We start from the raw sequence: 27,282 nt of genomic DNA, 5'->3' as shown, positions 1-27,282 counted from the left end.
ATAGCCACACAGCTTCACAATAGATCTCTCCTCAACTGCCTTTGTAATTGGCAGAAGTGATCAAGCTTTCCTGCAAATCAAGGACAACATCATGAATACATGACAGATACCCCACACTACCTGAAATAGCGACGTGGTGCTCCTCGATCAACTGATATCTATTGACAGAAACTGTAAAATCTTTCCATGAGGTCATAGATCCTCTTCTAATACTCAAAAGTGGAACTGTTCCAAATCTGCATGTCACCATCTTAGCCACCAACCACAGATAAAAAGAGCAATCTTGTATTTGGATCAGTGTATTTGTAGACCTCAATCTTTATGGTACTCACACAGTCAACCAGGAAGTCCTCCAGTACGCTATCCTCCAAGAGACACTCCACCTGCAGAGGTCTCTTCTGGGGGGGGGGGGGGGGGGGGAAATACATTCTTGCTTCCTCTGCAGAGGTCTGTGCTTTGACACTCTCCCCATCTGTCGAATAAGTGACATAAGGTGTCCGTGCTCATGACAGAAAGTAATAAGACAGTTAGCTGTAACTTATACTGTAAATAAGTATTAAAGGCTAACGTTGTATGGTTAGCTATGAAACATGTTAGCTAACTATATGTAAACACAATGTAGCTGCAAGATTGATATCTCCATTGTCATTACTTTTTGATGACCTACAGAGACCCAACAATATCCAAACACAATGTTAATACCGGTCTGATGATGCCTTATAAAAACGAAACCTTTTACATTGCCCCTTCTTCATGCTGGTCCAATGTTTTGTGCTAATTTCAACTTTGACCTGTGACGTATTACATCTACGGCAATTCATCAGGGTCAATGCTGCCGAAACACTTCCGAGTCCACGCGACTGACAGTGTCTCCGATTATTGACATGTAAGTAGCAATTCCTCTAATAAATTAAACCGATTAATACTTTAACTATGGCCTTATATTCTTTATCGTGGAAATGAAGCTGTAGATCCTATGTAGCTTTATGAAACGATTACACTTAGAGTCTATTGTTGCCTCGATTTCTCGCCTCAAGGCAAAGCAGCCACAATAATGAAGTGATTTGACTATTCCGTTCTTGCTTATTTCCTAATCATGTGCGTTTTAGACTAGACTAGCTACGCCACTAGCATAAACGAATAAAATACAGTTTTATTAAATCACTAATGATGGAGTTAAACCAAGATACATTTCTGACGTTACATCCATTATGTGTGCCACTCACTCACAGCAAATCAGCTGGTGCATACTAAAATAGTCCTACTTTGCCTTGACTCTCTGTTTTGTGTGCCACGGTTTCATACATAAAACAAAACTGTGATGACTGCATTCGAAACGTGTTATTTAATAACCCGTACTACTGAACACACATTTCTTTCCCCCTCACAGGAGTGTTTAGTGAAGAGATACCCTCTGTTGGAGAACAGCCGAGACAACGAGGATGGCTCTAGAACAACTGAGTGATGTCGTCCAGAGATGTGTAAGTTATAAGAGTACACATAAGACAGGGGTGTGAAATTCCATTTAGGGCTTAGTGTCTGCTGGTTTTTGTTTTTAAGACCAAGACAACCAGGCGAGGAGAGTACCAAATTAATTAGTGACCTTAATGTATCAATCAAGTACAAGGGAGGAGCAACACACAGACACTCAGCCCTGCATGGAATGAGTTTGACACGTGTCCTATGACAACTGAGTTCACCAGAGCATTGTGTTATGGCTGGTCTCGCTCACCAGACGTCCTCCCCAAGCTGGTCTCGCTCACCAGACGTCCTCCCCAAGCTGGTCTTGCTCACCAGACGTCCTCCCCAAGCTGGTCTCGCTCACCAGACGTCCTCCCCAAGCTGGTCTCGCTCACCAGACGTCCTCCCCAAGCTGGTCTCGCTCACCAGACATCCTCCCCAAGCTGGTCTCGCTCACCAGACGTCCTCCCCAAGCTGGTCTCGCTCACCAGACGTCCTCCCCAAGCTGGTCTCGCTCACCAGACATCCTCCCCAAGCTGGTCTCGCTCACCAGACGTCCTCCCCAAGCTGGTCTCGCTCACCAGACGTCCTCCCCAAGCTGGTCTCGCTCACCAGACGTCCTCCCCAAGCTGGTCTCGCTCACCCAGACGTCCGCCTCGCTCAGCGTCCTCCCCAAGCTGGTCTCGCTCACCAGACGTCCTCCCCAAGCTGGTCTCGCTCACCAGACGTCCTCCCCAAGCTGGTCTCGCTCACCAGACGTCCGCCCAAAGCTCAGATGCTTAGTATAGCATGTGCGCAGTAGCTTGGGGACGAGGTTAGTAATGGACAGACCCACCAACCCCCCTTTCCCGCTCTCTCTTTTTCTCTACCCCTTTCTCATGCAGCAAGCCATCCAGGATGACAACTATAGGACTGAGGATTATTCCGTGTTCCAGACAGCTGGACGTACCTGTCTAGAGGATGGAGAGAGTGCTCAGGTTCTGAGCATCGTCCTAGATGAGGAAAATAAGGTGAACTAAAGATTGTACCAGACATCTATACCAAGTGTATAGTAAAAAATAAATACAAGTTGTATTATCACACATACACTGGATAGGTGCAGTGAAATGTGTTGAAAAAGAGACGCTCGCTGTGTTGTTTTACAGGGTCAGTCATAGTAGTACGGCCCCCAGGGAGCAAATTAGGGTGAAGTGCCTTGGACATCAACAGATGGTCATTTGGATGTGGTGTGCTGCTTCTCAGCTGAAAGGCTCTCTCTCTTAAAGCAGCCTATATATGTACTTTTATAGGGATGTATGGTTGGAACCTGAGGTTTTCCTAACCACATGATCTGACCAAGAAAACCTCTGGGTCATAATGATGGTATATGTTAATTATTACATAGTGAAGTACTACTACTTCTCCCCCTGTTTTTCTGTAGAACATAGTGAGATGTATGGGCTGGAACCTGCTGGGTCCTCTGGTTCAGATTCTGCTGAAGAAGGAGGAAAATAATCTTCCTCACTGCCTCGCCATCCTCACACACCTGCTGGAGGTCTGTTGACATGTTCTAATTATTATACGTTATTACAAAGGTCTAATACTCTGCGTTTTGACCAATCATATCAGAACTTTTCACATAAGCTCTTTTTCTGAGCTGATCTGATTGAAATGGGCTGCCTGTCTAAACGCAGCCATATTGTTGTTTTGGTTATAAAATGTAAATGTTTGCTAGTCTGGCCCCAGATCACCATAGTAGTTGGCAAGATATTAGAAACAGATCTGAGATTAGGCTACATGTTTGCATGTCCAGACACGGAAGTGCATTGACACAGAAAAAGGAACCCTATATTCTTGTGTGTGATTGGTCAGGTTTGCAGTCCCAAGGAGCTACTGGTTGGCTTGCTGGAGCAGGTTGAGGAGGCTCACCCTGACTCCATTGCAGAGACCGTCATCCTCCTGCTGCAGCCACTACAGAAAGGTGAGGAACACCTTTCCACCGCAAAATGGAAAACCCTCAATATTGTTTGACATTCTTGACCATTAAGAAGTTTCTGTATCCCTTTCCCATGCCTTAATGCCTACTCTCTGCTACCACTCTCTCAATCTACACACCCCTTACCACCTATCCACTCTCTCAATCTGCACACCCCTTACCACCTATCCACTCTCTCAATCTACACACCCCTTATCACCTATCCACTCTCTCAATCTACACACCCCTTATCACCTATCCACTCTCTTCCCACCTTCCCACCCACTTCCTCTACTCCCACCCTAATGCCCTTTGCCCCTACTCACATTTCCCTGTCTACTCCCACCCTTTTCCCCACACTGAACCTCTCCCTTACTGTCCCCACCTCTCCACCCTCCCCCTCAGTGTTGTTGCGGTTGGGCAGCCGGAAGGCCTCCTCGGTGGGCATGGCTCTCTCCACTCTGCTGGACCAGGTGGCCAGGCTGCCTGTGCCCCAGACCAAGGAGCAGGAGGAGGACGACGTGTTCAGCCTGTGCCGCTGCTGCTCGGCCCTGCTGGTCTTTGTCAGGCCCTTCGTGGAGGAGGCCAAGCAGAGCAGGACGCCCAAAGAGGATGAGCTGAGGACTGAGCTGCTTAAGTTGTAGGTCTACATGTTTTATTGGGGAGCTATTGAGTTAAGTGAATGGGGGAAGCTTTGTTAACATGTGGATTTTTTTTGTTGTATTTTTTTTTTTTTTTTTTACATAGGGACAGATACAATACACCATCATACTGTAGCTTAGCAGATGACAATTGGATTCTGATTGTTTAATAGTTGCATGTACAGGGTACAGTGAAATTCTTTGGCTCCGAGCTCCAACGTTAAAGTACGGTGCATTAAGTGTCTAGGTGCATGAATAGAGTGTGTCTATAGCGTGTGTATAGAATGTGTGTGTGTGTGTGTTGTCACCCTAGCAGTATGAAGAGTCTTTGTGAGCCTCTTCTGGAGGTGCAGCTGAACGATCCTGAAACCCTAGCAGAATCTCCCCTCAGGAACTTTGCCACAGAGATTCTGGTAAGATGCCTGCTCAGATTGTGACCATTGCTCCTTGAGCTAGCCTGGTTCCAGATCTGTTTGTGTTGTATATCTAAATTCTATGGGCATTGACAACGACTATAGGAGACTGTTAATACAGCACAAGCAGCTCTGGCAACAGGCTAGCTCTTTTTATACTATTCATGAAGATTATATTTCACTTCCATTTGAGTGTTTACATTAGTCATTTTGCAGACACTCTGGATTTACAGGAGCAATCAGAGTTAAGTGCCTTGCTCAAGGTCACATCAACAGATTTTTTTACCTAGTCGGCTTGGGGATTCAATCCAGCTACAGTGCCTTGCGAAAGTATTCGGCCCCCTTGAACTTTGCGACCTTTTGCCACATTTCAGGCTTCAAACATAAAGATATAAAACTGTATTTTTTTGTGAAGAATCAACAACAAGTGGGACACAATCATGAAGTGGAACGACATTTATTGGATATTTCAAACTTTTTTAACAAATCAAACTGAAAAATTGGGCGTGCAAAACTATTCAGCCCCCTTAAGTTAATACTTTGTCCCGCCACCTTTTGCTGCGATTACAGCTGTAAGTCGCTTGGGGTATGTCTCTATCAGTTTTGCACATCGAGAGACTGAAATTTTTTCCCATTCCTCCTTGCAAAACAGCTCGAGCTCAGTGAGGTTGGATGGAGAGCATTTGTGAACAGCAGTTTTCAGTTCTTTCCACAGATTCTCGATTGGATTCAGGTCTGGACTTTGACTTGGCCATTCTAACACCTGGATATGTTTATTTTTGAACCATTCCATTGTAGATTTTGCTTTATGTTTTGGATCATTGTCTTGTTGGAAGACAAATCTCCATCCCAGTCTCAGGTGTTTTGCAGACTCCATCAGGTTTTCTTCCAGAATGGTCCTGTATTTGGCTCCATCCATCTTCCATCCATCTTCCCTGTCCCTGCTGAAGACAAGCAGGCCCAAACCATGATGCTGCCACCACCATGTTTGACAGTGGGTATGGTGGATGGGTGATGAGCTGTGTTGCTTTTACGCCAAACATAACGTTTTGCATTGTTGCCAAAAAGTTCAATTTTGGTTTAATCTGACCAGAGCACCTTCTTCCACATGTTTGGTGTGTCTCCCAGGTGGCTTGTGGCAAACTTTAAACAACACTTTTTATGGATATCTTTAAGAAATGGCTTTCTTCTTGCCACTCTTCCATAAAGGCCAGATTTGTGCAATATACGACTGATTGTTGTCCTATGGACAGAGTCTCCCACCTCAGCTGTAGATCTCTGCAGTTCATCCAGAGTGATCATGGGCCTCTTGGCTGCATCTCTGATCAGTCTTCTCCTTGTATGAGCTGAAAGTTTAGAGGGACGGCCAGGTCTTGGTAGATTTGCAGTGGTCTGATACTCCTTCCATTTCAATATTATCGCTTGCACAGTGCTCCTTGGGATGTTTAAAGCTTGGGAAATCTTTTTGTATCCAAATCCGGCTTGAAACTTCTTCACAACAGTATCTCGGACCTGCCTGGCGTGTTCCTTGTTCTTCATGATGCTCTCTGCGCTTTTAACGGACCTCTGAGACTATCACAGTGCAGGTGCATTTTTGATTACAGGTGGGAGTCATTTAGGTCAACATTGGATCATTCAGAGATCCTCACTGAACTTCTGGAGAGAGTTTGCTGCACTGAAAGTAAAGGGGCTGAATAATTTTGCACGCCCAATTTTTCAGTTTTTGATTTGTTAAAAAAGTTTGAAATATCCAATAAATGTCGTTCCACTTCATGATTGTGTCCCACTTGTTGATTCTTCACAAAAAAATACAGTTTTATATCTTTATGTTTGAAGCCTGAAATGTGGCAAAAGGTCGCAAAGTTCAAGGGGGCCGAATACTTTCGCAAGGCACTGTACCTTTCGGTTACTGACTCAATGCTCTTAACCGCTAGGCAACCTGAGTTCTCATACAGCTAGGTGAAACTTCATCCTGTATAGGGGTAACTAACAAATAAAGGGCTAACCCTCTCTATACTTAGGTTAACCCTGCTCCTCCTGTGTGTGTGTGTTTTGCAGGGCATCCTGTCAGACATCGGGGAGTCCCTCCCTGACCTACTGTCTCACAGCCTGCTGAGGAGGAGAGAGGTGCCTGGGTTCCTGGAGGAAGAGGTGTGCTACCCCAAAGAGTCTCTGGCCAGCCTGGCCTACCTGCTGTTCGTACAGCACATTGCCATGGATACTTTCCCCACAGTCTTCAGGTAGGGAATAAAGACTGTGTGTTTTCAGTTCATATTACTCTGAATGTACTGTTGCACCTGGCTAAGAGGTTTTTTATTCAATTTGTATTATATGCCTCAGTGGTATTGGGGTTGGTTGGCTCTAATGTAAGTGCTAAAAGTGTTGATTGTCCTAACACTCTTTTTTTCTTCTTTCAGCTCAGTGTTTGTTCTTCAGTGTAATATGGAATACATCAACCTCTTCTTGAGCAGGTACATATACATTTACTTTTGACCTTCTTTTCCAATTTATGTAAATGACAAAGTATAGCATTTTATAGACTTCTGTAAAGTCTTGAAAATTGGTTTTGATTGTTTCTAAATCCAAACAATATATTTGGTGCCCCCCCCCCCAGAACGGAAGAATCCAGACTGCAGAAAGGACTGGTAAGGATCCTCTGTTTAAAAGTCGGAAGACTAGCAATTCTGTACAAGTAACACTTTCTCATTGACCTTCTACAACTCTTAATTGCTTGTTTGTCCTTTCCTAAGGACCTGTATGAAAAGAGCCTGGTTAGGGTTGAGGACAACAGTCTCCCAGTCCAGCTAATGGAGCTCAAATCTTTCTTCAGTGTCCCTCAGGTAAAACAAAACATGTAATGTCGCAAATACTTGCGATAGTTTGTGTTTTATCAATCAGTAGAGAGGAATTGCTTCATCCCATCTCGCTGTGTGAATCACCATGACACTTCCTTTACATTTTAGAACTTGGTGAAAGTCATGACATTGTGTCCAATTCAGCATTTGGTAAGTAACCTGTATACATATGATTACATTGACTACTTTGTCCTCTGGAGGTTGGATTTATAACACATATATATACAGTGGGGCAAAAAAGTAATTAGTCAGCCACCAATTGTGCAAGTTCTCCCACTTAAAAATATGAGAGAGGCCTGTAATTTTCATCATAGGTACACTTCAACTATGACAGACAAAATGAGAAAAAAAAATCCAGATAATCACATTGTAGGATTTTTTAATGAATTTATTTGCAAATTATGGTGGAAAATAAGTATTTGGTCACCTACAAACAAGCAAGATTTCTGGCTCTCACAGACCTGTAACTTCTTCTTTAAGAGGCTCCTCTGTCCTCCACTCGTTTCCTGTATTAATGGCACCTGTTTGAACTTGTTATCAGTATAAAAGACACCTGTCCACAACCTCAAACAGTCACACTCCAAACTCCACTATGGCCAAGACCAAAGAGCTGTCAAAGGACACCAGAAACAAAATTGTAGACCTGCACCAGGCAGGGAAGACTGAATCTGCACCAGGCAGGGAAGACTGAATCTGCAATAGGTAAGCAGCTTGGTTTAAAGAAATCAACTGTGGGAGCAATTAGTAGGAAATGGAAGACATACAAGACCAATGATAATCTCCCTCAATCTGGGGCTCCACGCAAGATCTCACCCCGTGGGGTCAAAATGATCACAAGTCCTAGTGAATGACCTGCAGAGAGCTGGGACCAAGGTAACAAAGCCTACCATCAGTAACACACTACGCCGCCAGGGACTCAAATCATGCAGTGCCAGACGTGTCCCTGCTTAAGCCAGTACATGTCCAGGCCCGTCTGAAGTTTGCTAGAGAGCATTTGGATGATCCAGAAGAAGATTGGAAGAATGTCATATGGTCAGATGAAACAAAATATAACTTTTTGGTAAAAACTCAACTCGTCGTGTTTGGAGGACAAAGAATGCTGAGTTGCATCCAAAGAATACCATACCTACTGTGAAGCATGGGGGTGGAAACATCATGCTTTGGGGCTGTTTTTCTGCAAAGGGACCAGGACGACTGATCCGTGTAAAGGAAAGAATGAATGGGGCCATGTATCGTGAGATTTTGAGTGATAACCTCCTTCCATCAGCAAGTGCATTGAAGATGAAACGTGGCTGGGTCTTTCAGCATGACAATGATCACAAACACACCGCCCGGGCAATGAAGGAGTGGCTTCGTAAGAAGCATTTAAAGGTCCCGGAGTGGCCTAGCCAGTCTCCAGATCTCAACCCCATACAAAATCTTTGGAGGGAGTTGAAAGTCCATGTTGGCCAGCAACAGTCCCAAAACATCACTGCTCTAGAGGAGATCTTTATTTATTTATTTCACCTTTATTTAACCAGGTAGGCTTGACCAGGCAGGTTTGACCTCTGTCATTGCCAACAAAGGGTATATAAGGGTATATAACAAAGTATTGAGAAAAACTTTTGTTATTGACCAAATACTTATTTTCCACCATAATTTGCAAATAAATTCATTAAAAAATCCGACAATGTGATTTTCTGGATTTTATTTTCTCATTTTGTCTGTAATAGTTTAAGTGTACCTATGATGAAAATTACAGGCCTCTCTCATATTTTTAAGTGGGAGAACTTGCACAATTGGTGGCTGACTAAATACTGTTTTGCCCCACTGTATTACTAACATTAGCGGGCAAATGTTATTTTCTGTTCACAGAGAATTAAAGGACTAAAAGTGCTGCAGTTGAGCATCGATAAATTTGACACGGAAGCCAAATACAAATTCTTCCAGTTAAGTTCACCCCTGTAGAACAATATGGCCGCTCTTTTGTTCCGACACCTTTCTGTAAGATGATCAGTCTTTTTCTGATAACTTTTCATGTCATTTTAGGTGCATGCTGAAGACAAGTCACCATGCAGGAGTAGAGGGCTACATCATCAAGAACATCAAAAACCAGATCGACTTTGCCTTTAAGGTACGGCGCTCATGGTTTTGCGCCTTTTCAGATTTACATGGATTGCAAATGTAAATGATTTTACATTTTTGGGCTAAAACTTAAAAAAAGTGAACTATACCTTTACCAATGGTGCTATATTACCTATGTAAATGTACATATCTCTCCCCGTCAGCCGGACATGGGTAACGAGTGGTTCATGGGGGCACACCTGTTCCCTCTCCTGCGTCAGGTGCTGTGTCTCCCCCAGGGTCCTGAGACCGACCTCCTACAGAACCTGGACAGGTCAGTCCACTCCACACCCAACTACCAGTAGTTGATTGATGCAATGTTTTCCACCCACCATCCAGGCAATATTCACTACAATAATTGATCGATTCAAACAAGTTTAGCCCAGTGAGCAGTAGTAAGGTGTAGTGAGACTTAACGCCTTGGTCTTTCTGACAGGGTGATGGAGTCTCTGAACCTGCTGCGCTATTTACTCATCAGAGACAAAGCGTGGATGAACCAGGTAGCTACTGCCTCAACCACAACACTTATCCATATTGCAGAAGGGATGCATGCAATGTTTATGAACACAAAAAGTGAAATTTTGATATAGTGAGGATGACTGAGGATGTTTACACTATTGCCTGGTCTTCTTTGGGTTTAAAAAAAATAAAATATTTGTACCTTTTTTTACTAGGCAAGTCAGTTAAGAACAAAATCTTATTTTCAATGATGACCTAGGAACAGTGGGTTAACTGCCTGTTCAGGGGCAGAACGACAGATTTGTACCTTGTCAGCTCAGGGATTCGAACTTGCAACCTTTCGGTTACTAGGTCCAACACTTTAACCACGAGGCTACCCTGCCGCCCCAGGGTTAATTGAATGCACACACTAATCATTCTCTGGTGTCCAGACGGGGATCTGGACTGAGCTGTATAAGATTGAGGACTACTACATGAAGCCACTACGCACAGGGTTGAACATGTCCAAAGCCCACTACGAGGCTGAGCTCCAGAACACCAAAGACAACAGCAAGAAGACCAATGCTAAAGGTGAGACACAACCACTTAGTCTCGCCTAGGTGCCAGCTGGTATACCTCCCTAAACTCAGCAAAAAAAGAAACGTCCCCTTTTCAGGCCCCTGTCTTTCAAAGATAATTCGTAAAAATCCAAATAACTGCACAGATCTTCATTGTAAAGGGTTTAAACACTGTTTCCCATGCTTGTTCAATGAACCATAAACAATTAATGAACATGCACCTGTGGAGCGGTCGTTAAGACAATAACAGCTCACAGAGGGTAGGCAATTAAGGTCACAGTTATGAAAACTAGGACACTAAAGAAGCCTTTCTACTGACTCTGAAAAACACCAAAAGAAAGATGCCCAGGGTCCCTGCTCATCTGCGTGAACGTGCCTTAGGCATGCTGCAAGGAGGCATGAGGACTGCAGATGTGGCCAGGGCAATAAATTGCAATGTCCTTACTGTGAGATGCCTAAGACAGTGCTACAGGAAGACCGGACAGACAGTGCTGAGACCGGACAGACAGCTCCTCACAATGGCAGACCATGTGTAACACCTGCACAGGATCGGTACATACGAACATCACACCTGCAGGACAGGTACAGGATGGCAACAACTGCCCGGGTTACACCAGGAACGCACAATCCCCCCATCAGTGCTCAGACTGTCTGCAATAGGCTGAGAGAGGCTGGACTGAGGGCTTGTAGGCCTGTTGTAAGGCAGGTCCTCACCAGACATCACCGGCAACAACCTCGCCTACGGGCACAAACCCACCGTCGCTGAACCAGACAGGACTGGCAAAAAGTGCTCTTCACTGACGAGTTGTGGTTTTGTCTCACCAGGGGTGATGGTCGGATTCGCATTTATCGTTGAAAGAATGAGCGTTACACCGAGGCCTGTACCTTGGAGCGGGATCGATTTGGAGGCGGAGCGTTTGTCATAGTCTGGGGCGGTTTGTCACAGCATCATCGCAGGCAATCTCAAAGCTGTGCCTTACAGGGAAGACATCCTCTTCCCTCATGTGGTACCCTTCCTGGAGGCTCATCCTGACATGACCCTCCAGCATGACAATGCCACCAGCCATACTGCTCGTTCTGTGCGTGATTTCCTGCAAGACAGGAATGTCAGTGTTCGGCCATGGCCAGCAAAGAGCCCGGATCTCAATCCCATTGAGCACGTCTGGGACCTGTTGGATCGGACGGTGAGGGCTAGGGCCATTCCCCCCCAGAAATGTCCGGGAACTTGCAGGTGCCTTGGTGGAAAAGTAGGGTAAGATTTCACAGCAAATCTGGTGCAGTTCATGAGGAGATGCACTGCAGTACTTAATGTAGCTGGTGGCCTCACCAGATACTGTTACTTTTGATGTTGACCCCCCCACCCCCCTTTTGTTCAGGGACACATTCAATTTCTCATAGCCACATGTCTGTGAAGCTTGTTCAGTTAACTTATGTTCATACAAATATTTACACGTTAAGTTTGCTGAAAATAAACGCAGTTGGCAGTGCGAGGACATTTCTTTTTTTGCCGAGTTTACTTCTGTGGTGTCTATTTTGGCTCCTTGGCGTCTTAGGGAACGAATTGGCTTTCGATCCATGTTTTCTTCATGTGATAGTAACTTCTGTTTGTCTGAGCAGAGTCCCAGACCCAGGAGTCAGTGTGCTCTCTGACAGTCGGGAACGAGAAGATGCCAAACATGACGCCAGTGATGCAGCTTCAGGTAAAACATTTAGATACATCTGTATAAAAAATATTGTTTCTGTCTTTGGGTAATTTGAGAATTAGCATGATTTATACATTTCTGCCTACTTTGTATGTAAATGTATTTTTAATCTCATGCTTGCCATTGTAGGTTCTGCACTCAGCACTGCACACGTTTGACATGATTGAGAGCGTCCTGGCGAGAATAGAGGAAATCATCGAAGTGAAGGAGAAACCCTGAGCAACAGTGGATCTGGGTTACAATTTCACCATGTTGTATTGAGGCCTCATAATTGAACTCCCTCCCTGTTGCCTAGATAAGCGATTTGGGTCATTAAGCAAAGCACTTTGGATCACTTGTTTCTGATGAACTTTCTTTGGATTCTGACAATGTGGTGATTGTTTTATTCTGACATCGTTACCTAAAAAGGTCAGGTTCAGGCATAATGACACCAAGACCAGCTTCTTGAATACCTGTAACAAAGCATGTTCAGTCTTCAACTCGACCAGACTAAATGCTCAATGGCAGTTAATCGTTTTAAATGTCTGCCGTGGCCATTTATTTAGTTACTCAAATGCCACTAAGTTAAATCATGTTGATGGATCTTTGTTAGACAGTTAATAAACTCTTGCCTTTCTAACCATGCTTTGCAAATGTCTTCATCAGTTCCCAAGAGTGCTTTAATACATTTTATTCTGAGAATGTAAGTACAATTTTATATTTTAACAAGGCAATCATAAATTATATGGGAACAAGGAACAATTCAAGTAAATAGCACATCTTCACATTTGAAATGAATACACTTCCTTGGCAAAGATGAGTGAAAACAGTAATCTCAGAGGTCAGTAAAAAGTGGATGCTGCAGTGCCTGTGCAGCTGTGATGCGCTTGGCTGGATTCAGGTCCAGCAGTCTATCCAGCAGGTCGTAGGCCTCGTCAGGCACGCTGTCCCATCCCCTCTCATCCTGGGCCTCAGGCTCTGCTTGGGTCTGTTCCTCCTCTGGGTGGTGCTGTCTAGAGGGCTCCCCAGGGGGATGAGTGGAAATGGGGGAGTCATGGGTACGGTGGTGGCGTGTGGTAGTGTCTCTGTGGGGATGTGGTGTGGCCTCATCGTCCGGGGATGGTCTCCTTCCTCTGAGGGTTTCACACAGGGTCCTCAGGTCCTGCCGGGGGAGCTCACGGCTGCACACCACTGATTTACCTGTGGTTGAATAATGGTCATGTTATGGTCAGACTTCTGTACTTTACTATGGGTTTACCGTTTGTAATATTACCAGTGGCATCCTGCCTTTACTCTTGTAATTCAACTCAATAATTAAAGCATTTTAAAAAGTTTAGCCTTTTTTGTAAATGGCTTTTTATAAAGTTATGAACTAAGCTACATTATTAATTGGAGCCTCTTATTGCTGTTTTTTTAAGTGACATGACTAAGAGGAAATTAGATTATCCAAACAATTACATTGATAACAGTAACAGGTCTTTGGAAGGCCCATTACGACATCAAGATACAGGACTTTCCTTCCATGACGTAGGTGAAGTGATGTCAGTGACAACTTTGCAAATACAATGGCTTGTGACTCAATCTGGTGCTCAGTGCTTCATCAAGCAACGGAGATACAACCAAGATATATTTCTGTGGCCTCTTCAAGCATCCTAGGGCACAGAAGAGTCTGAAGAGCAACAACAAAAATACCATGGAGGAAGAAGAGGAAATGACAGACAAAAAGGTCTGTATGAAGATTGAGGAGTAGTTGAGGGTCCAAGGAGATGTGAGAGACCTCTTGTCTGAGTTGGTTGGGGGCACCTGGGGTGTGGCCCTGCAGAAAAGGGGGCAGAGTGGTAGAGTTGACCACACCCTCTTCCCCTCCAGGGAGGACATGAAAAATAAAATCAATAATCTGACTGAGACCACTTCTCCTAGATGGATGGGAGGCTTCCCGGCCCTGGGGCTACCTGCCCTCCTTCATCCAGCAGCATTCAACACTTTCTCTAGCTGGTCAGATGCAGTGTCTCCTTCCTGCCGGGGAAGACCCTATTGGCTGTCCACATTGCAGCATTTAAAAAAATGTATATGATATTTATCAAAAATCACAGCGTAACTTGGGTAATTTCCCAAGCAACGTTCCGACGTTGCCATGTTTCACCTTGGTTACTTTAGTTGTACACCGGTACAGATAACCATTTGTAGTAGTGGTGGTCAGTATAGTCTGCCTGGCACAAAATTATAAAAAAAAAAAAAAAAAAAAATGGCTGACTGGGTTGGGAAAGAAATGTCTTCGCCCGTTTGGCAGTTATTAGGTTTCAGGAGGAATTATTAAGGTGAGCCAGCAGACCTGATCGAAGTCACTTGCAGAATTTGCAAAACGATAATCAGGGCAAAGGATGGACAGACTACAAACCTCTCAACATTTACAAGTTCGCTAAGCTGAAGCTCCGCCTTATCTCAGTTCGCTGGTCACGATAACACCCACACGTAGCACACGTTCCAGCAGGTATATCTCACCGGTCATCCCCAAAGCCAACACCTCATTTGGCAGCCTTTCCTTCCAGTTCTCTGCTGCCAGTGACTGGAACGAATTGCAAAAATCGCTGAAGTTGGAGACTTTTATTTCCCTCACCCACTTTAAACATCAACTATCTGAGCAGCTAAATGATTGCTGCAGCTGTACATAGTACATCGGTAAATAGCCCACTCAATCTACCTACCTCATCCCCATACTGTTTTTATTTTATTTACTTTGCTGCTCTTTTGCACACCAGTATCTCTACTTGCACATCATCTGCTCATTTATCACTCCAGCGTTAATCTGCTAAATTGTAACTATTCGCTCCTATGGCCTATTATTATCTACCTCCTCATGCCTTTTGCACACACTGTATATTATTTTTTCTACTGTGTCATTGACTTGTTTGTGTTATTGGCTTGTTTATTGTTTACTCCATGTGTAACTCTGTGTTGTTGTCTGTGTCACACTGCTCTGCTTTATCTTGGCCAGGTCGCAGTTGCAAATGAGAACGTGTTCTCAACTAGCTTACCTGGTTAAATAAAGGTGTTCTCAACTAGCCTACCTGGTTAAATAAAGGTGTTCTCAACTAGCCTACCTGGTTAAATAAAGGTGTTCTCAACTAGCCTACCTGGTTAAATAAAGGTGTTCTCAACTAGCCTACCTGGTTAAATAAAGGTGTTCACAACTAGCCTACCTGGTTAAATAAAGGTGTTCACAACTAGCCTACCTGGTTAAATAAAGGTGTTCACAACTAGCCTACATGGTTAAATAAAGGTGTTCTCAACTAGCCTACCTGGTTAAATAAAGGTGTTCTCAACTAGCCTACCTGGTTAAATAAAGGTGTTCTCAACTAGCCTACCTGGTTAAATAAAGGTGTTCACAACTAGCCTACCTGGAAAACACTTTTTAAAGGTGTTCTCAACTTTTTTTGTTCCCATTTATTGAAAATGCTGCTGCTGGTTAAATAAAGGTGGGGGAAAACATTTTTAAATTTTTTTTGTTCCCATTTATTGAAAATGCTGCTGCTGGAGCTTATGCCCGATTGCCCGCTGCACAATTCAAGGACATGAATAAACACTGGCAATATTATAAAATGTTAGTTTATAAGTTTAAATGGTCAAAGTAACACTTAATGCAACTTTTATTGACAGTACCCTAGTGTAGGCCTATATTACTGGCTGTTTGGTTTGCGAGGAGGGATTTTCCGACGGCACAATTTATTTTGCCAGCACTTTGATAAAGTAAAGCAAAAACGAAATGTGGACTTCCTGTTCAGGACTTCCTGTTCTGTTAGTCGACTTCCTATTCGATTAGTCTATCTTGCAATTGTTTGTTCTCTCTCTTTCTCATTATTACTATACTATGTTTTTATCCAGGCTATTCTGAGATTGAATTAATCTATAGGCCTAACAGAGTTCAATGTTTGATCATGAAAGAATAGGCTATGCCTAGGTCAAAAAGTCACTCAAATCGAAAGGGATTTGGGGAAAAAAAGAGACAAAATATATTTTCAAAAACAAAGATTTTAAAACAACAAGCCAGACAACGACGTGTCCACTGCAAAAGGCCAATCAGACGGAGGAGGAAAACACATTGGACCCCATGTGACATGTTCTGCTGCTTTGAGGCTCTCCTCTCTTTCTACACTGCACATTGTTCACTTGCATTATGTTAATAGTCAAACTACCACATACATATTAAACATTCAGGCTATGGGGAATAGGCCATTTGGCATGTTGCCCTGCTTTGTGCGTTGCCAGATTCCAGCATTAAAGTCAAGTTCAAATATGCTAAACCATCGTTTGTGACATCAAGATGTCGTCACCACCGACAATGGCTGTCCAACATAGTCGATAAGACGAAATACACACCGAAAGTCATGGCAGCCTGGATGGTTTCTCTGGAGCCTCGGATGGTCATGATCTGTGTGAGGGCAATGAGGTCGTCACTGGCTTTGAAGAAGGGGTACCTGCCACTCAGCAGGGAAAGCAGGATCACACCAGCTGACCAAATGTCTATGGCTGCAGGGAGACAGGAGTGAAAAATAAACAAGTTGACATCTACTGTGAAATATGATTGAGAACGCATTCTAATTTACAATGCAGAGCGACATTGCAGTGGAGAGGAGTATTAGTAGAGATGTGAGGTGTAGTACTGCTGAGGATGGTATCTGTTAGCCTTACCTGTTCCCTGGTTGGGACACTTGGTCAGGACCTCTGGTGCTCTGAAGCCAGGGGTTCCGGCCCTGGGAGCCACCTGCTGTTTCCTAGACATACAGATGTTACAGACTCTGTCGGTGGAGTAGCAGCTGCAGGTGAAGGCCAGGTTGACCGCAGCAGGGGTCATCCTCTGGTTGGGTCTCTGGTTGCTGACAGGGGTCCTGACAGGTACAGGGCGCCGGTGGGCAGAGATAAACTTGCGTGTGGCAGGGTCCTCTGTTTTAGTGGGCTTCACCAGCTGGCCCAACATAGAGACAAAGGATTGTTATGATCGGAGGAAAGTCTTTCCAAAGAAATCTACAGTTCATCGTCTGGTTTGTTACTGCTGGAGGGCAGTCTGACTGAGTATCCAGAAACATGTATTTGTTGGTGACAACTCCAAAAGACTAAAACAGAGTTACAGCCAGCTACGATAGAACTGAAAAGTATACCAAACTTGTGCGGCAATATGTCTGTCAATCAAATGTGTTAAATACACACTGGACAACAAAGTAGCTATGGATTGAATGTAACAGGAGAGAAGGCAAGCATTTCCTACCTCTAACTTGGGGTCAGTGGTTTTGGTGGGGACGGAGGTAAAGCTATTCAGGTTCCTCTCTCCAAATACGGCCCGCGGTGCTTTACACAGACCGGAGAACTCCTGGTTAAAAAAAGCAAACTAAGTCACATCATGTCACTAATGAACACCGCAGTCAAAGTACATAAATCAAGATAACTACATGTCACCGTATACATTACAACATCCCTGAAGTGTGTTTTCAGCTCAAAACATCTTCAGAGTATCACAACACTTTATGGTCCAATAACTACAAGGTCAATGAGTTAATAAAAACTAAGCCTATAGACAAATACCATAACACCACTGTAACCAAATGAAGTGCAAGAGATAGATCCAGTGCAGACAACCTTGGTGTGTTTAGAGCGGGTGGTGGAGGAAAATGTGGAGACCGAGACCCTCTTATCTGGTGGTTTTGAGGAAGTGGAAGAAGAGGTGGAGGAGGAAGAGTGAGGTGCTGAGGTCCTGGGGTGTGAAAGTGATTGTAGAGGTGGGGCTAGGGAGGTTGGTGCCCGTTTCCCCTGTGATGTCTCCGATTTCCCCGTGGAGCCCCCACCCTTTTGGGTCTTCTGCTTCACTACCTTCAACAGCTCGATCTGGGTGTCGGTCGTGCCCTGTGCCAGCCCAAAGTCCACCAGGGCAAACCTGCAAACCACCATGAAAACAATATATGGTAGGAATACGCACCCCAAGAAAATGTGGGGGAGTTGCAGGTAGCAAACATTTAATGGGTTTATAAATGCTTGAATTTTGGACTAGAGACCATTCAAGACAGGAGATTAATGATCTCAGTCCAAAATGTGGACATCAGACCAGAAGACATGATCTCTGGACCTGACTAACTGAGTCAAGTATTCCAGAGTGTCATATAGAGCTGAAGGTTAGCTCCAGTGATACAGAGGTATTCAGTACTCACATCTTCTCCTGCCGGTTGTAAAGGAAGTTGGTGGGCTTGATGTCACGGTGGATGATGCCAAACTGGTGGACATGTCGGAGAGCTTTCAGCAGGTGGTAGATATACTGACGCACCTCCTCGAAACTCAGCAGGCCAATGATATCCTGATAGGAGAAAGATTTCCCTCACTTTGCTAGTGTTATGCCACAAACAAGGTATAAACACAAAAACCAGGTAACCAACACCACAGTATTGACTCACCACAAAGGTTTGATGCTCCATATAAGGCATAACAATCACACAGTGATCATCCTTTCTGAAGCAGTAGGTCACGCCCATGACGTTTTCTTTTCCACTTAAAGAGGGAAGAAAAACATTGGAAACATTGTGTTGTCTAAACCAACTTTTTCTAGCATACTTTTAAAAACTCAAACATGTCACAAGCTCCTTTTTCTAGCTTTCAAATAGTGACATTCTCCTTCTCTCCCCCGGGAACATCAGTGTACAAGAGAAAGTAGTGCACTGTTTTTACTGCCAATATACCAGGTAAAATAATGGTTAATAAACTACTAAGGGGGACCCTATAAAATCTGTGCGATCGACTTGTTGGAGACCCCTGTTCTAAACTGTAAACTAATGCAGTGCAATCCTATTCATGCATCTCTTGAGAGAATGTTCCTCTACAAGTGGATCAGTCCATGAAAATATTAGTGCTTGTGGTAATATTGCTCCTACACCCAGAGCATGTAAAGTGTGAGACTTACCCAGCCACAGTGAGGCACTGGAGCTCTGCAGCGATCCTCACAGGGTGACTGGTGGGGATGAGGTGCTTCAGGGCAAATTTCTCTTTCGTCCCATTGGCCATCAGAGCCTCACCCAGGTACACTGAACTGAAAGTACCTACATAAAACAAAGTATTTTTTGGTTTTGCCAAAAACAACTGATATAGGATCACCCTTTTTTAAACTGATATTTGTTAATTGCCAAACTGTGGCTAACCCACAGTCATCTGCATATGAAGACATACAGAGTACTACTACATACCTTCCCCAATTTTGTCTAAAATGTGGAAAACTGTGGACAGCTGAGGAACAGCTTCGTAGAGGTACTCAATGTCATTCTCCACATCCACTGGAGAAAAATAGAGTTACGATACAGAAGACATAACATAATTGGTATAGACAATATCACCGAAACAATGGCTCTACTTCCTGTTGCACGAACAAACTCACTTGATAGTTTTCTCCTTCCAATGTGCTTGTTGGCTTTGACGTGACTTTCTGTGCTGTTGCTGTCATCGCAGACAGAGGGAATGACTTCCATTTGTTCTGTGGACTGTGGATCTAGAAATACAGATGACCATTTAAACCAGTGACAATTCTGACATGATGAATGTGATGAAATGTTAACATGTAATTGGGAAATGTAAGTTGACTAAAGTTAATATTTAGTTTAGAGTGATCAACATCATATTTAGCATATGTCCAGTTTCTGTAATACACATCTTCCTGTGTTCCTTGTTTGTGACAGTTAAGATGAGGGTTGACTAGAGGCACAATGACTGAGTACACACTGATTATTCTGCAGAGCAACTGTCAGCTAACCAAGTTACTGTGCATGGGATAGCTGGCAAGTTAGCTGACTTTTAGCAATCTGCTAACTCCGGTTTGACTAGCTAACTATGTTGAAACAAGGTTTTTAATCAGGAAACAAGCAGATACAAAAAAAAGGTACTTTATGCTGATATTACTCAATTGTCCACCAGAACTGTTTCCTGAGAATTTTAGGATAATTTCTCTACCATAAGCTGGCTCCAATATTATTTTAGAAAATTTGGCAGTAGGTCCAACTGGCCTGACAACCGCAGACCATGTATAACCACGCCAGCCAAGGCCCTTCACCTGCAGGATGGTCAGAGGGGGAAGGTGGGGTGCTGGGGAGTATTTCAGTCTGTAATAAAGCCTTTTTTTGGGGGGGGACTCATTGGCTGGGCCTGGCTCCCAAATGAGTGTGCCGATGCCCTCCCTGGCCCTACTATGAACGCGCCACTGCCCAGTCATGTGAAATCCATAGATTAAGGCCTGATGAATTTATTTCAATTGACCGATTTCCTTATATGAACTCTAACTCATATATTTGTATATTTTTGTTCAGTATATACTAGAAGACAGCTTTGAACTACCAAGCTACTTGATGTTTAGCTAACTTAGTTAATGTCTAGGTTCAAAATATATCCCATCATCAACCTAGGCTAACGAGCTGAGCTAGCCAGCAAAGTTCTTCGCAAATCGAATTGACGTTACAAAACTTTATTTTACCTTAATCGTACAAATCGCTTGTAAAGGATAGCCGATGATACTAATTGAATACTCTCTGAGACAAATTTAAAAAACATAAAGATATCCTGGAATATTACAAAGCAAAACTTTATAAAATACAAACAAATCCAGAAGTGCTCTTCCCCCTCTCCTTTTCCGCAAACAACAAACTCCGCGCTAAAAATGTACGTCACATGACGTTTGACGTGACACGCACACGTTTTTCAGGTTTTATATATTTTTCTGGTAATGGTGTCTTTTTTGTATGCACTAACTGCTCCATGGTTCTTTGAACAAAGCCCGTGGAAATGTATGGAGTTCTTGTAACGTTTTTTGATAAACGCCGAAAATAAGGTCTGTGGTAAACACAGGCTTAGGAGATCTCAATCAGCTAACGTCACTTTTTGTGAATTATGTAATAAATAAATCAAACGCACATAAAGGCTTCATAATGGTCATACTAACTGACTGTTCTATATTACAAAACTTATTCGGTCTCATAAACCTGTGTTAACCTCAGACCTTATTTTCGGCATTTATTCCAAAACCCTATTCTTTCCCCATTAATTTTGCCCATGGAAAAAGTTGAAGGAACATGGGGACACCTAGTCAGTTGTACAACTGTATGCCTTCAACTGAAATGTGTCTTCCGCATTTAACCCAACACCTCAATCAGCGAGGTACACGGGGCTGCCTTAATCGAAATCCACGTCTTCGGCTCCCGGGAACATTGAACATAACAGAACATTGTAAATCAAATCCAATCAAATTTTATTTTATTTGTCACATACACATGGTTAGCAGATGTTAATGCGAGTGTAGCGAAATGCTTGTGCTTCTAGTTCCGACAATGCAGTAATAACCAACAAGTAATCCAACTAACAATTCCAAAACTACTGTCTTATACACACAAGTGTAAGGGGATAAAGAATATGTACATAAAGATATGAATGACTGATGGTAAAGAGCGGCATAGGCAAGATGCAGTAGATGGTATCGAGTACAGTATATACAAATGAGATGAGTATGTAAACAAAGTGGCATAGTTAAAGTGGCTAGTGATACATGTATTACATAAAGATGCGGTAGATGATATAGAGTACAGTATATACGTATACATATGAGATGAATAATTTAGGGTATGTAAACATTATATTAGGTAGCATTGTTTAAAGTGGCTATTGATATATTTCCCATCAATTCCCATTATTAAAGTGGCTGGAGTTGAGTCAGTTTGTTGGCAGCAGCCACTCAATGTTAGTGGTGGCTGTTTAACAGTCTGATGGCCTTGAGATAGAAGCTGTTTTTCAGTCTCTCGGTCCCAGCTTTGATGCACCTGTAATGACCTCGCCTTCTGGATGATAGCGGGGTGAACAGGCAGTGGCTCTGGTGGTTGTTGTCCTTGATGATCTTTATGGCCTTCCTGTAACATCGGATGGTGTAGGTGTCCTGGAAGGCAGGTAGTTTGCCCCCGGTGATGCGTTGTGCAAACCTCACTACCCTCTGGAGAGCCTTACGGTTGTGGGCGGTGCAGTTGCCGTACCAGGCGGTGATACAGCCCGCCAGGATGCTCTCGATTGTGCATCTGTAGAAGTTTGTGAGTGCTTTTGGTGACAAGCCGGATTTCTTCAGCCTCCTGAGGTTGAAGAGGCGCTGCTGCGCCTTCTTCACGATGCTGTCTGTGTGGGTGGACCAACTCAGTTTGTCTGTGATGTGTATGCTGAGGAACTTAAAACTTACTACCCTCTCCACTACTGTTCCATCGATGTGGATAGGGGGGTGTTCCCTCTGCTGTTTCCTGAAGTCCACAATCATCTCCTTAGTTTTGATGACGTTGAGTGTGAGGTTATTTTCCTGACACCACACTCCGAGGGCCCTCACCTCCTCCCTGTAGGCCGTCTCTTCGTTGTTGGTAATCAAGCCTACCACTGTAGTGTCGTCCGTAAACTTGATGATTGCGTTGGAGGCGTGTGTGGCCACGCAGTAGTGGGTGAACAGGGAGTACAGGAGAGGGCTCAGAACGCACCCTTGTGGGGCCCTAGTGTAGAGGATCAGCGGGGTGGAGATGTTGTTGCCTACCCTCACCACCTGGGGGCGGCCCGTCAGGAAGTCCAGTACCCAGTTGCACAGGGCGGGGTCGAGACCAGTTGCACAGGGCGCATGCTCTGAGGGCGCGGCTGGGGATGCCGTCTGGGCCTGCAGCCTTGCGAGAGTTAACACGTTTAAATGTTTTACTCACCTCGGCTGCAGTGAAGGAGAGTCCGCATGTTTTCGTTGCAGGCCGTGTCAGTGACACTGTATTGTCCTCAAAGCGGGCAAAAAAGTTATTTAGGCTGCCTGGGAGCAAGACATCCTGGTCCGTGACGGGGCTGGTTTTCTTTTTGTAATCCGTGATTGACTGTAGACCCTGCCACACACCTCTTGTGTCTGAGCCGTTGAATTGAGATTCTACTTTGTCTCTATACTGACGCTTAGCTTGTTTGATTGCGGAGCTCTACACACTGTCAGGAATCCACATATGTTTTTTGACTCACTGAATAATGTTCACTCTATCAGTGATATAGAATGTAAACAGTGTGATAGACTCTATAATTTCCTCAACTTTGATGGGTTTATCAAACATCTAAAGAACAATAAATCCCCAGGTTTTGCTGGAATTACATCAGAATACAAATTATTTTCTGAACAAGTAGCTCCCTTCCTATTTAGAGAGTATTAAAAACAATTTTCTCCCTCCTACAATGAGTCAGGGGTTAATAACACTGATACCTAAGCCTAAAAAAGAAGTGCTGCTCATCGATAACTGGCATCCCAATTTATCTTCTTAATAATGACTATAAGATAGCCTTACTATTTGCAAAAATAATTTAAAAAGTCCTGGATGCATTGATGAAACACAGTCTGGCTTCACGAGGAACAGACATATTTCTAACAATATCACACTAGTATTAGACGTACTTGACTACTCAGACCTAATAACTGAGGATAGCTTCATATTATTTTTAGATTTTTATAAAGCATTTGACACAGAAGAGCATCAGTTCCTCTTCCACTCCCTTGAGAGACTTGGCTTTGGGGATTTTTTCTTTAAGGCTATTAAGACTCTCTATACAAATGGAAACAGCTCTATCAAATTGAAATATGGCACCTCACCTAGATTGGAGTTAAAAGAGAGGAATTAGGCAAGGTTGTCCTATCTCTCCGTACCTGTTTTTATTAATCACCCAACTTCTTACAAATGTTTTAAATAATAGTCCTGCACAAGGTATTTCCATAGCTGGTGAAGAAATTATTAAGCCAGCTGGCTGACGATACTACACTTTTTCTGAAAGATGCTAACCAAATTCCCATATTGATCAATGTGATACAATCCTTTTCCAAAGTGTCTGGTCTATATCTTAACATTAATAAATGAAAACTCATAGCTGTCAAAGATTGTGTGGCGCCTTCATATTATGGTATTCCAGTAAAAGAAGAACTTACAAATTTAGGCATAACCATTACAAAGGATCAGAAGTCTAGAGGCTTACTACATTTTAACCTTCTTATTAAAAAACCCCAGAAGAAGCTAAATCAATGGCTACAGAGGGATTTATCTTTAAAAGGAAGAGTCCTAATAACCCAGGCTGAAGGTATCTCTAGACTAACACATGGCGCTCTATCTTTATATCTTGACAGTAAAATAAGCAAGGAGATAGACCAGATGCTTTCAACTTTCTGTGGAGAAAGGGTGTGACCTTAGATATCCCAGTTTTCTACATATTTTGGTTAGGTCGGGGTGGGTACTCTAGTGCTGAATGTCTAGGGTTGTGGGATCTTGTCTACAGTTAAGCGCCTGTGTGCACACTAGAAGCTTCACGCCCCCCCCCCCCCCCCCCATTTTCTTACCTTAAAATACAGTTCAATTTCTTCTTGTAAGACAATTAAATTCTCTACTAACAAAAAAGCTGTTAGAATTATAAGTGTATGTATGCCCCTTAAGGTCCTTGTGTAATGTGATATTGTATATTATTCATATATACTTGTGTTCCCACATGTACTTTCAGTATTGATTTGTTAATACATTTAAAAATAATAAAAAACAGAGGTAAACGATTTCTAAAAAACAGAAATGAGTTAGCTTTATGAATTATGAAGCCTTACATACATGCTTCACAAAAAGCGACGATTGCTATCTCCTGAACCCGTGTTTACCACAGACCTTATTTGGGACTTTATCCAAAAACCTTCCCAGTCTTATTCCAACGAACCATGCCGGAGTTAGCGCCTACAAAAAGACCGATTTGTGCTGTCCTCTCTAAAGCTTTACTTCCATTGAGCGCTATTCTTTTAAGCTACACAGTTGTCTTAATCACCATGTCTTCCATGTTTCCGCCTGGAGACACAGCATCTTTAGTTGATTTAATTCAGAAGTGTAAAACTGCAACACGAGGACACTGTATAGATACAAAAGGTAGAGTACCATATCTTAACACATAGAGTACATGAATAGCTGAATAACCTATGGCAGTGACAAAACAACATTGTGTGGATCAATTACAGGTTTGATAAATAATACAATTCTGATATAAACATATATTTGCTGGGCCTCCCGAGTAGCGCAGTGGTCTAAGACACTGCGTCGCAATGCAAGATGTGCCACTAGCGATTCTAGGTTCGAGTCCAGGCCGTGCGTCTTCCGGGTTAGGGGAGGGTTTGGCTGGCAGGGATGGCCTTGTCTCATTGCGCGCTAGCGACTCCTGTGGCAGGCTGACAGTCGCCAGGTGTACGGTGTTGCCTCCTACACATTGGTGCTTCTGGGTTAAGTGGGCATTGTGTCAAGAAGCAGTGCGGCTTGGTTGGGTTGTGTTTCGGAAGACGCACAGCTCTCGCTTCTACCGAGTTCCTACGGGAGATGCAGCGTTGAGACAAGACTAACTAACATCTGGATACTACAAATTTGGGGAGAAAAAGGGGTAAAAAAAACAACCATACAAAGTAGCTAGAATTAGGAAAATAGTAGCTACAAACAGTGCCTTAGGAAAGTATTCAGACCCCTTGAATTTTTCCATAATTTGTTACTTTACAGCCTCACTCTAAGATGGATGACATACAACATTTTCCTTGTCAATCCAACTGCTCTTAAACGCTAGTAAAACCAAATGCATGCTTTTCAACCGCCTGCACCCGCATGCCCGACGAGCATCACCACCCTGGATGGTTCCGACCTTGAATATGTGGACATCTATAAGTACCTAGGTGTCTGGCTAGACTGTAAACTCTCCTTCCAGACTCATATCAAACATCTCCAATCGAAAATCAAATCAAGAGTCGGCTTTCTATTCCGCAACAAAGCCTCCTTCACTCACGCCGCCAAACTTACCCTAGTAAAACTGACTATCCTACCGATCCTCGACTTTGGCGATGTCATCTATAAAATTGCTTCCAACACTCTACTCAGCAAACTGGATGCAGTTTTCACAGTGCCATCCGTTTTGTCACTAAAACACCTTATACCACCCACCACTGCGACTTGTATGCTCTAGTCGGCTGGCCCTCGCTACATATTCGTCGCCAGACCCACTGGCTCCAGGTCATCTACAAGTCCATGCTAGGTAAAGATCCACCTTATCTCAGTTCACTGGTCACGATGGCAACACCCATCTGTAGCATGCGCTCCAGCAGGTGTATCTCACTGATCATCCCTAAAGCCAACTCCTCATTTGGCCGCCTTTCGTTCCAGTACTCTGCTGCCTGTGACTGGAACGAATTGCAAAAATCCCTGAAGTTGGAGACTTTTATCTCCCTCACCAACTTCAAACATGTGCTATCTGAGCAGCTAACCGATCGCTGCAGCTGTACATAGTCTATTGGTAAATAGCCCACCCATTTTCACCTACCTCATCCCCATACTGTTTTTATTTATTTACTTTTTTGCTCTTTTGCACACCAGTATCTCTACCTGTACATGACCATCTGATCATTTATCACTCCAGTGTTAATCTGCAAAATTGTAATTATTCGCCTACATCCTCATGCCTTTTGCACACAATGTATATAGACTCCCCTTTTTTCCTACTGTGTTATTGACTTGTTAATTGCTTACTCCATGTGTAACTCTGTGTTGTCTGTTCACACTGCTATGCTTTATCTTGGCCAGGTCGCAGTTGCAAATGAGAACTTGTTCTCAACTAGCCTACCTGGTTAAATAAAGGTGAAATAAAAATAAATAAATAAATCTACACCCCATAATGACAACATGAAAACAGGTTTTTAGAAATGTTTTCAAATGTATTACAAATAAACAGAAATACCCTAATTTACATAATTATTCAGACCCTATGCTATGATAATTGAAATTGAGCTTCGGTGCATCCTGTTTCCATTGATCATCCTTGATGTTTCTACAACTTGATTGGAGTCCACCTGTGGTAAATTCAATTGATTGGACATGATTTTGAAAGGCACACACCTGTCTATATAAGATCCCACAGTTGACAGTGTATGTCAGAACAAAAACCAAGCCATGAGGTTGAAGGAACTGTTCATAGAGCTCAGAGAGAAGGATCGTGTCGAGGCATATATCTGGGGAAGGGTACCAAAAGATGTCTGTAGCATTGGAATTCCCCAAGAACACAGTTGCCTCAAACATTCTTAAATGGAAGAAGTTTGGAATCACCAAGA

The 27,282-nt window shown here is 43.4% G+C and overlaps 2 protein-coding genes across 3 annotated transcripts; one reads left to right on the top strand and one right to left on the bottom strand.

The window, feature by feature from the left end:
* Positions 1–806: 806 nt before the first annotated feature.
* glmna (glomulin, FKBP associated protein a) lies at positions 807–12,765 on the top strand. Of its 2 annotated transcripts, none has more exons than XM_064992322.1 (19): positions 807–886; positions 1,391–1,481; positions 2,346–2,471; positions 2,882–2,995; positions 3,313–3,421; positions 3,821–4,055; positions 4,373–4,469; positions 6,528–6,709; positions 6,887–6,940; positions 7,084–7,114; positions 7,220–7,309; positions 7,433–7,474; positions 9,179–9,252; positions 9,353–9,437; positions 9,592–9,701; positions 9,864–9,927; positions 10,318–10,456; positions 12,061–12,143; positions 12,276–12,765. In XM_064992322.1, exons 2-19 carry the CDS (start codon positions 1,443–1,445, stop codon positions 12,363–12,365), a joined length of 1,764 nt encoding a protein of 587 aa, XP_064848394.1. In that variant the 5' UTR covers positions 807–886; positions 1,391–1,442; the 3' UTR covers positions 12,366–12,765. The 2 variants fall into 2 exon arrangements, with proteins under 2 accessions (XP_064848394.1, XP_064848393.1); XM_064992321.1 differs by having other exon boundaries at positions 4,370–4,469.
* Positions 12,766–12,801: 36 nt separating this feature from the next.
* On the bottom strand, positions 12,802–20,787 carry cdc7 (cell division cycle 7 homolog (S. cerevisiae)). Its single transcript, XM_064992323.1, has 11 exons — positions 20,620–20,787; positions 19,534–19,644; positions 19,346–19,432; positions 19,066–19,201; positions 18,563–18,656; positions 18,323–18,465; positions 17,757–18,051; positions 17,389–17,490; positions 16,815–17,088; positions 16,503–16,652; positions 12,802–13,325 (listed from the first exon to the last, which is right to left on the bottom strand). Exons 2-11 carry the CDS (start codon positions 19,622–19,624, stop codon positions 12,961–12,963), a joined length of 1,737 nt encoding a protein of 578 aa, XP_064848395.1. The 5' UTR covers positions 19,625–19,644; positions 20,620–20,787; the 3' UTR covers positions 12,802–12,960.
* Positions 20,788–27,282: the final 6,495 nt, after the last annotated feature.

The sequence above is a fragment of the Oncorhynchus masou genome, chromosome 17 (assembly GCF_036934945.1).
Source record: "Oncorhynchus masou masou isolate Uvic2021 chromosome 17, UVic_Omas_1.1, whole genome shotgun sequence".
NCBI classification, from domain to species: domain Eukaryota; kingdom Metazoa; phylum Chordata; class Actinopteri; order Salmoniformes; family Salmonidae; genus Oncorhynchus; species Oncorhynchus masou.
The sequence above is the reverse complement of the archived record's forward strand: the minus strand, read 5'-3'. Positions and strand labels throughout refer to the sequence as shown.

Coding starts and splice junctions, on each gene's coding strand:
- glmna (XM_064992321.1), top strand. CDS start 1,443: ATGGCTCTAGAACAACTGAGTGATGTCGTCCAGAGATGT. Junction 3,422..3,820: donor GCTGCAGCCACTACAGAAAG/GTGAGGAACACC, acceptor CCTCCCCCTCAG/TGTTGTTGCGGTTGGGCAGC. Junction 9,253..9,352: donor GCCAAATACAAATTCTTCCA/GTTAAGTTCACC, acceptor ATGTCATTTTAG/GTGCATGCTGAAGACAAGTC.
- cdc7 (XM_064992323.1), bottom strand. CDS start 19,624: ATGGAAGTCATTCCCTCTGTCTGCGATGACAGCAACAGCACAGAAAGT. Junction 19,433..19,533: donor TGGAAGGAGAAAACTATCAA/GTGAGTTTGTTC, acceptor ATTTTTCTCCAG/TGGATGTGGAGAATGACATT. Junction 18,657..19,065: donor CAGTGCCTCACTGTGGCTGG/GTAAGTCTCACA, acceptor TCCCTCTTTAAG/TGGAAAAGAAAACGTCATGG.